The sequence below is a fragment of the Rhinoraja longicauda genome, chromosome 39, assembly GCF_053455715.1.
Source record: "Rhinoraja longicauda isolate Sanriku21f chromosome 39, sRhiLon1.1, whole genome shotgun sequence".
NCBI classification, from domain to species: domain Eukaryota; kingdom Metazoa; phylum Chordata; class Chondrichthyes; order Rajiformes; family Arhynchobatidae; genus Rhinoraja; species Rhinoraja longicauda.
In genome coordinates, this window is record NC_135991.1 from 16,868,525 (window position 1) to 16,878,277 (window position 9,753).

General features: G+C 55.2%; 1 protein-coding gene across 1 annotated transcript; it reads left to right on the top strand.

Moving 5' to 3' along the window:
- The first annotated feature begins 658 nt into the window (after positions 1-658).
- LOC144611239 (uncharacterized) lies at positions 659-8,151 on the top strand. Its single transcript, XM_078430283.1, has 4 exons — positions 659-1,012; positions 1,370-1,605; positions 1,885-2,097; positions 7,080-8,151. The coding sequence occupies exons 1-4, from the start codon at positions 659-661 to the stop codon at positions 7,996-7,998; spliced, it is 1,722 nt and encodes a 573-aa protein (XP_078286409.1). The 3' UTR covers positions 7,999-8,151.
- Positions 8,152-9,753: the final 1,602 nt, after the last annotated feature.

The following is a 9,753-nucleotide window of genomic DNA, read 5'->3' on the forward strand; positions in this document are numbered from 1 at the left end:
ATATAATTTATATATATATATCCAATATCTCTCTAATGTATACACACACACACACACACACACATATATATATATATCCAATATCTCTCTAATATATATATATATGTATATGTGTATATCAAATATCTCTCTCTAATATATATATATATATATATACCCACATCTCTCTAATATATATATATCCAATATCTCTCTCAAATATATATATATATATCCAATATCTCTCAAATGTATACACACACACACACACATATATATATCCAATATCTCTCTAATATATATATATATATATATCCAATATATATCCAATATCTCTCTCAAATATATATATAATTTATATATATATATCCAATATCTCTCTAATGTATACACACACACACACACACACACATATATATATATCCAATATCTCTCTAATATATATATATATATATATATATCCAATATCTCTATCATATATATATATATACAATCTCTCTCTAAGAAATGTATATATCCAATATCTCTAACATATATATATATATCCAATATCTCTCTAATATATATATATATATCCAATATCTCTCCCTAGTATATATATATATATATATGTCCAATATCTCTCTCTAATATATATATTTATGTGTACCTTTTCCCCTCTTGGCTTCTCTCGCCTGTAATGGCGGCCGTTTCTCCCAGACTGCCACGCGCGCGGGAAAGCCCCCTATCCCGGGCAGCGGGCGGGGAGGCGGCGCCTGCGCAGTGCAAGCGCTCGAGGCCCGCGGCCCAGTCAGAGAGCAACCGCCGCCCGCCCGCGCGCCGTCGCCCCGGCAACCGCCGCCCAGGACCCTCCGTCGCCCCGGCAACCGCCGCCCGGGACCCGCCGTTGCCCCGGCAACCGCCGCCCGGGACCCGCCGTTGCCCCGGCAACCGCCGCCCGGGACCAACTGCCGCCCAACAACGGTCACTAACGGTCAGCAACGGTCAGCAACGGTCACTAACGGTCAATAACGGTCAACAGTGGTCAATAACGGTCAATAGTGGTCAATAATGGCCAATAATGGTCAATAATGGTCAATAGTGGCCAATAATGGTCAATAGTGGCCAATAGTGGCCAATAACAGCCATTAACGGTGGAAAAAACCCTCAATAGCCGTCAATAATAGTCAATAACTGTGGAGAACGGTCAACAACTGTCACGGGCCATCAGCGACGGTCAATAACGGTGAAAAAACCGTCAAGAACGGTTAAAAAACTGTCAATAATAGTCAATAACTGTGGAGAACGGTCAAGAACGGTCAATAACGGTCAACAACTGTCACGGGCCATCAGCGACGGTCAATAACGGTGAAAAAACCGTCAAGAACGGTTAAAAAAACGTCAATAATAGTCAATAACTGTGGAGAACGGTCAAGAACGGTCAATAACGGTCAACAACTGTCACGGGCCATCAGCCACGGTCAACAACAGTGAAAAAAACGTCAACAACGGTCAAATAACCTTCAATGTTAGTCAAGAACGGTCAATAATAGCCAACATAGGACCGTCAACAACGGTCACGGGCCATCGACAACGGTCAACAACGGCGAAAGACCGTCAAAAACGGTCAATAACGGCCAGAGAACCGTCAATAGTCGTCAATAGTGGTTGACAACGGTCGACAACGGTCAATAACGGCTCGAGAACGGTCAACAACTGTCACGGGCCATCAACGACGGTCAACAACGGTCAAAAAACCGTCAACAACGGTAAAAAAACCGTCAACGGTCAAAAGACCGTCAATAACTGTCAATATTAGTCAAGAACGGTCCATAATAGCCAACATCGGACCGTCAACAACGGTCGGGGCCATCAACGACTATCAACAACGGTCAACAACGGTCAATAACGGTCAATAACGGCCAGAAAACCGTCCATAACCGTCAATAACGGTCGACAACGGTCAATAATAGTCAACAACTGTTCGAGAACGGTCAACAACTGTCACGGGCCATCAACAACGGTGACAAAAACCGTTAACAACGGTCAAAAAACCATCAACAACGATCAAAAATCCATCAATAACATTCAACAAAGGTCAAAAAACCGTCAACAGCGGTCAAAAACCCATCAACAACGGTCAGAAAACCATCAATAACCATCAACAACGGCCAACAAACCATCAATAGCCGTCAATAATCGTCAATAACGGTGAACAATGGTCACAGGCCATCAATGACGGTCAAAAAACCATCAATAACCATCAATAACGGTCAACCAACCATCAATAACCATCAATAACGGTCAACAAACCATCAATAACGGTCAACAAACCATCAATAACCATCAATAACAGTCAACAAACCATCAATAACGGTCAACAACCGTTAAGAACGGTTCATAACGGTCAATAAAAGTGAACAACGGATGGTCAACAACTGAAGGACAACAACTGATGGTCAACAGCGGTCAACTCAACTCCTCCTCCATTGGCAAACCGGTATGAGGGAGTTTAGTTTGTTTGGAGATACAGCGCGGAAACAGGCCCTTCGGCCCACCGAGTCCGTCCGCGCCGACCAGCGATCGCCCGTTCACGCACTAGTTTAGTTTGGAGATACAGCGCGGAAATAGGAGGCAAGAGTCGGCCATCTTGAAACTGGCCCCAGACTCTCGCCCTCTCTCCCTTCACCACCGAGTCTGTCCGTCCGCGTCGACCAGCGATCCCCGCACACTAACACTATCCCACACACGCACACACGCGCACACGCACGCACACACACACTGGGGGACAATTTACCATCCCACACCGAAGCCAATTGACCTACAAACACGCACGCACGTGTTTGGAGTGTGGGAGGAAACCGGAGTGCCCGGAGAAAACCCACGCGGGTCACGGGGAGAACGTACGCGCAAACAAACTCCGTACAGACAGCGCCCGTGGGACTAGTGTAGATGGGGCATGTTGGTCGGTGTGGGACTAGTGTAGATGGGGCATGTTGGGCAGGTGGGACTAGTGTAGATGGGGCATGTTGGTCGGTGTGGGCAGGTGGGACTAGTGTAGATGGGGCATGTTGGTCGGTGTGGGCAGGTGGGACTAGTGTAGATGGGGCATGTTGGTCGGTGTGGGCAGGTGGGACTAGTGTAGATGGGGCATGTTGGTCGGTGTGGGCAGGTGGGACTAGTGTAGATGGGGCATGTTGGTCGGTGTGGGCAAAGGTGGGACTAGTGTAGATGGGGCATGTTGGTCGGTGTGGGCAAAGGTGGGACTAGTGTAGATGGGGCATGTTGGTCGGTGTGGGACTAGTGTAGATGGGGCATGTTGGTCGGTGTGGGACTAGTGTAGATGGGGCATGTTGGTCGGTGTGGGCGGGTGGGACTAGTGTTGATGGGGCATGTTGGTCGGTGTGGGCGGGTGGGACTAGTGTTGATGGGGCATGTTGGTCGGTGTGGGACTCGTGTAGATGGGGCATGTTGGCCGTTGTGGACAAGTGGGACTAGTGTTGATGGGGCATGTTGGTCGCTGTGGGCGGGTGGGACTAGTGAAGATGGGGCATGTTGGTCGGTGTGGGCAAAGGTGGGACTAGTGTAGATGGGGCATGTTGGTCGGTGTGGGCAGGTGGGACTAGTGTAGATGGGGCATGTTGGTCGGTGTGGGTAGGTGGGACTAGTGTTGATGGGGCATGTTGGTCTCTGTGGGCGGGTGGGACTAGTGTAGATGGGGCATGTTGGTCGGTGTGGGCAAGTGGGACTAGTGTAGATGGGGCATGTTGGCTGGTGTGGGACTAGTATAGATGGGGCATGTTGGTCGGTGTGGGCGGGTGGGACTAGTGTAGATGGGGCATGTTGGCCGTTGTGGGCAAGTGGGACTAGTGTTGATGGGGCATGTTGGCCGGTGTGGGCAAGTGGGACTAGTGTAGATGGGGCATGTTGGTCGCTGTGGGCGGGTGGGACTAGTGAAGATGGGGCATGTTGGTCGGTGTGGGCGGGTGGGACTAGTGTAGATGGGGCATGTTGGTCGGTGTGGGACTAGTGTAGATGGGGCATGTTGGTCGGTGTGGGCAGGTGGGACTAGTGTAGATGGGGCATGTTGGTCGGTGTGGGCGGGTGGGACTAGTGTAGATGGGACATGTTGGTCGGTGTGGGACTAGTGTAGATGGGGCATGTTGGTCGGTGTGGGCAGTTGGGACTAGTGTAGATGGGGCATGTTGGTCGGTGTGGGCAGGTGGGACTAGTGTAGATGGGGCATGTTGGTCGGTGTGGGCGGGTGGGACTAGTGTAGATGGGGCATGTTGGCCGTTGTGGGCAAGTGGGACTAGTGTTGATGGGGCATGTTGGTCGGTGTGGGCAAGTGGGACTAGTGTTGATGGGGCATGTTGGTCGGTGTGGGCAAGTGGGACTAGTGTAGATGGGGCATGTTGGCCGTTGTGGGCAAGTGGGACTAGTGTAGATGGGGCATGTTGGCCGTTGTGGGCAAGTGGGACTAGTGTTGATGGGGCATGTTGGTCGGTGTGGGCAAGTGGGACTAGTGTAGATGGGGCATGTTGGCTGTTGTGGGCAGGTGGGACTAGTGTAGATGGGGCATGTTGGCTGTTGTGGGCAGGTGGGACTAGAGTAGATGGGGCATGGACGTTGTGGGCAAAGGTGGGACTAGTGTTGATGGGGCATGTTGGCCGTTGTGGGCAAGTGGGACTAGTGTAGATGGGGCATGTTGGTCGGTGTGGGCAAGTGGGACTAGTGTTGATGGGGCATGTTTGCCGGTGGGTAAATGTGGGACTAGTGTAGATGGGGCATGTTGGCTGGTGTGGGCAAAGGTGGGACTAGTGTAGATGGGGCATGTTGGCCGTTGTGGGCAGGTGGGACTAGTGTAGATGGGGCATGTTGGCTGGTGTAGGCAAAGGTGGGACTAGTGTAGATGGGGCATGTTGGCCGTTGTGGGCAGGTGGGACTAGTGTAGATGGGGCATGTTGGCTGGTGTAGGCAAAGGTGGGACTAGTGTAGATGGGGCATGTTGGCCGTTGTGGGCAGGTGGGACTAGTGTAGATGGGGCATGTTTGTCGGTGTGGGCAAAGGTGGGACTAGTGTTGATGGGGCATGTTGGTCGGTGTGGGCAGGTGGGACTAGTGTAGATGGGGCATGTTGGTCGGTGTGGGCAAAGGTGGGACTAGTGTTGATGGGGCATGTTGGTCGGTGTGGGCAGGTGGGACTAGTGTAGATGGGGCATGTTGGTCGGTGTGGGCAAAGGTGGGACTAGTGTAGATGGGGCATTTGGCCGTTGTGGGCAAAGGTGGGACTAGTGTTGATGGGGCATGTTGGTCGGTGTGGGCAGGTGGGACTAGTGTAGATGGGGCATGTTGGTCGCTGTGGGCGGGTGGGACTAGTGAAGATGGGGCATGTTGGTCGGTGTGGGCAAAGGTGGGACTAGTGTTGATGGGGCATGTTGATCGCTGTGGGCGGGTGGGACTAGTGAAGATGGGGCATGTTGGTCGGTGTGGGACTAGTGTAGATGGGGCATGTTGGTCGGTGTGGGCAGTTGGGACTAGTGTAGATGGGGCATGTTGGCCGGTGTGGGCAAGTGGGACTAGTGTAGATGGGGCATGTTGGTCGGTGTGGGCAGGTGGGAGTAGTGTAGATGGGGCATGTTGGTCGGTGTGGGCAAAGGTGGGACTAGTGTAGATGGGGCATGTTGGTCGGTGTGGGGCAGGTGGGACTAGTGTAGATGGGGCATGTTGGCCGCTGTGGGCAGGTGGGACTAGTGTAGATGGGGCATGTTTGTCGGTGTGGGACTAGTGTAGATGGGGCATGTTGGCCGTTGTGGGCAAAGGTGGGACTAGTGTAGATGCGGCATGTTGGTCGCTGTGGGCAGGTGGGACTAGTGTAGATGGGGCATGTTGGCTGGTGTAGGCAAAGGTGGGACTAGTGTAGATGGGGCATGTTGGCCGTTGTGGGCAGGTGGGACTAGTGTAGATGGGGCATGTTGGCTGGTGTAGGCAAAGGTGGGACTAGTGTAGATGGGGCATGTTGGCCGTTGTGGGCAGGTGGGACTAGTGTTGATGGGGCATGTTGGTCGGTGTGGGCAGGTGGGACTAGTGTAGATGGGGCATGTTGGTCGCTGTGGGCGGGTGGGACTAGTGAAGATGGGGCATGTTGGTCGGTGTGGGCAAAGGTGGGACTAGTGTTGATGGGGCATGTTGATCGCTGTGGGCGGGTGGGACTAGTGAAGATGGGGCATGTTGGTCGGTGTGGGACTAGTGTAGATGGGGCATGTTGGTCGGTGTGGGCAGTTGGGACTAGTGTAGATGGGGCATGTTGGCCGGTGTGGGCAAGTGGGACTAGTGTAGATGGGGCATGTTGGCCGTTGTGGGCAAAGGTGGGACTAGTGTAGATGGGGCATGTTGGTCGGTGTGGGCAGGTGGGAGTAGTGTAGATGGGGCATGTTGGTCGGTGTGGGCAAAGGTGGGACTAGTGTAGTTGGGGCATGTTGGCCGTTGTGAGCAGGTGGGACTAGTGTAGATGGGGCATGTTGGTCGGTGTGGGCAAAGGTGGGACTAGTGTAGATGGGGCATGTTGGTCGGTGTGGGCAGGTGGGACTAGTGTAGATGGGGCATGTTGGCCGCTGTGGGCAGGTGGGGACTAGTGTAGATGGGGCATGTTTGTCGGTGTGGGACTAGTGTAGATGGGGCATGTTGGCCGTTGTGGGCAAAGGTGGGGACTCGTGTAGATGCGGCATGTTGGTCGCTGTGGGCAAAGGTGGGACTAGTTTAGGTGGGGCATGTTGGCTGTTGTGGGCAAAGGTGGGACTAGTGTAGATGGGGCATGTTAGCCGATGTGGGCAAAGGTGGGACTAGTGTAGATGGGGCATGTTGACCGTTGTGGGCAAAGGTGGGACTAGTGTAGATGGGGCATGTTGGCCAATGTGGGACTAGTGTAGATGGGGCATGTTGGTCGGTGTGGGCAGGTGGGACTAGTGTAGTTGGGGGCATGTTGGCCAATGTGGGACTAGTGTAGTTGGGGCATGTTGGCATGATTAATATTTCCCTTCGCTCTGCGTTTGTCCACAGCTCCATCTTGGCGTCTCGATGTTGCTTCCGATGGAATCGCCGATGGGCGTGTGCGTGAAAGAGGAGGCTTCGCCCGTCCGCCCGGCTCGCCCGCACGCTTGCCCGTTGTGCGCCAAGACCTTCCGGTACCCGTGCCAACTGCGGCAGCATTGGAACCGCCACGCCCCGCGGGCGCCGACCGGCTCGCAGCTGTGCCCGCGCTGCGGAGAGCGCTTCCCCGACCGCCGCTCGCTGTGGCGCCACGGCCGGAAGGCCCACGACCCCCGGCGGCACGCCTGCCTGCTCTGCCCACGCTCCTTCGTGTACCCGTCCCAGCTGGACGCTCACCAGCGGGGCGCACACGGGCGAGAAGCCCTGCCCGTGCCCACAGTGCGGAAAACCGTTCGCCACCACGTCCGCCTTGCGCCGCCACGCCCTGGTCCACTCCGGAGAGCGTCCCTACCCGTGCCCGCAGTGCCCGCTGGCGTTCGCCCAGCGGTCCCATCTCAACGCCCACCTCCGCACGCATGCACGCCCGTGCCGTTGCCTTCCGTGCGCCATGGACTTCCCCGGGCCGCTCGAACTCCAAGCGCACTGCCACCGGGCACATCCCCGTGCCCGACAACGCCCCAACGCATGCCCGCTTCACGGGGCCCACCAGGGGGCGCTTTCTGGCCACTCCCCCGCCCCGCTCTCCCCCACAGAGGGAGAGAAGGTCAGAGAGAGACAGAAGATTATAGAGAGAGAGAGGGAGAGAGAGTGGGAGAGGGAGAGAGAGTGGGGGAGGGAGAGAGAGTGGGAGAGGGAGAGGGAGAGAGAGAGGGAGAGAGAGAGAGAGAATTATAGAGAGAGGGAGAGAGAGTGGGAGAGGGAGAGAGAACGAGAGAGAGATTCTCACCACCCTTGCAACTTCCCTGGAGAGAGAGAGAAGGTTATAGAGAGAGAGAGGGAGAGAGAGCGGGAGAGAGAAAGGGAGAGAGAGAGGGAGGGGAGAGAATTATAGAGAGAGGGAGGGAGAGAGGGAGAGAGAGAGAGAGAATTATAGAGAGAGGGAGAGGGAGGGAGAAAGAGAGGGAGAGACGAAGAGAGAGAGGGAGAGAGAGAGAGAGAATTATAGAGAGGGGGAGAGGGAGGGAGAGATGAAGAGAGAGAGAGAGAATTATAGAGAGAGGGAGTGGGAGGGAGAGATGAAGAGAGAGAGGGAGAGAGAGAGAGAGAATTATAGAGAGAGGGAGTGGGAGGGAGAGAGGGAGGGAGAGACGGAGAGAGAGAGGGAGAGAGAGAGAGAGAATTATCGAGAGAGGGAGGAGGGAGGGAGAGACGGAGGGAGAGACGGAGAGAGAGAGGGAGAGAGGGAGGGAGAGAGAGAGAGAACGAGAGAGAGATTCTCACCACCCTTGCAACTCCCCCATCCCGCTCACCCCCAGAGAGAGAGAGAAGGTTAGAGAGAGAGAGAGGAGGAGAGAGAGAGAGAGAAGATTATAGAGAGGGAGGAGAGAGAGGGAGGGAGAATTATACAGAGAGAAAAAGAGAGGGAGAGAGAGATAGATTCTCACTACCCTCTCCCCCCCACCTTCCCCGTTCCTCTATCTCCCTCCCTCTCCCCCCACCTCTCTCCTTCCCCCCCTCCCTCTCGCCCGCTCTCCCCCCTCCCCCCGCTTCCCCTCCCCCTCTCTCCCCGTCTCTCAGGAGGGCGACTCTGTCTCCCGCTCCCCCTCTCACCGGCGCCCCCCTCTCTCCCCCCCGCCTGCCCCGGCCCCTTCATCTGCTCGCGATGCGGGCGCGGTTTCGGCCGCCTTCTCTTCGCTGGGGGCGCATCGCTGTGCTGGCGTTGGCCGTGACCTTGGCCATGGCCTTGACCGTGACAGTGTTGACATTGACGTTGGCATTGGCCGAAGTCTTGACCGTGACATTGTTGACGTTGGCCATGGGCTTGACCGTGATGTTGTTGACGTTGGCCCTCACCTTGACCGTGATGTTGGCCGTGACCTTGGCCTTGCCGGTTGACGTTGGCCATTGCCGTGACCTTGACGTTGACGTTGGCCATTGCCATGGCCTTGACCGTGATGTTGTTGACGTTCGCCATTGCCATGGCCTTGACCGTGACGTAGTTGACGTTGCCCCCTCACCTTGACCGTGATGTTGGACGTGACCTTGGCCTTGACGTTGGCCATTGCCATGGCCTTGACCGTGATGTTGTTGACGTTGGCCATTGCCACGGCCTTGACCGTGACCTTGACGTTGGCCCTCACCGTGACCGTGATGTTGGCCGTGACCTTGGCCTTGACGTTGACATTGGCCATTGCCATGGCCTTGACCGTGATGTTGTTGACGTTGGCCATTGCCATGGCCTTGACCGTGACGTTGTTGACGTTGGCCATCACCTTGACCGTGATGTTGGCCGTGACCTTGACGTTGGCCAAAGCCTTGACCATGATAGTGTTGACATTGACGTTGGACTTGACGTTGATGACATTGACGTTGACGTTGGTCTTGGCCTTGACATTGGTCCTGCCAGCCCCTGCCCCCTCTGCCCACCGTTGCCCACTGGCCACCGCTGCCCCTCCTGCCCGCGCCACTTCCGCTACCCGTCCCGCCTGGCGCTCCACCAGCGCTCGCACACGGGCTTGCGGCCCTTCCTCTGCGCGTCGTGCGGGAAGTCCTTCGCCGTCTCGTCCGCCCTGCTGCGCCACCGGCTGATCCACGCCGGCGAGCGTCCGTACGAGGTGCGTGGAGTGCGGGCGCCGTTTTACCCAAC

Bases quoted from the DNA above. Each gene is read 5' to 3' on its own strand.
- LOC144611239 (XM_078430283.1), top strand. From the start codon at position 659: ATGGCGGCCGTTTCTCCCAGACTGCCACGCGCGCGGGAAAGCCCCCTA. The intron at 1,013-1,369 runs GTCAATAGTGGT...CGTCAATAATAG, and splicing joins GTCAACAGTGGTCAATAACG to TCAATAACTGTGGAGAACGG. The intron at 2,098-7,079 runs GTCAGAAAACCA...TGCGTGAAAGAG, and splicing joins TCAAAAACCCATCAACAACG to GAGGCTTCGCCCGTCCGCCC.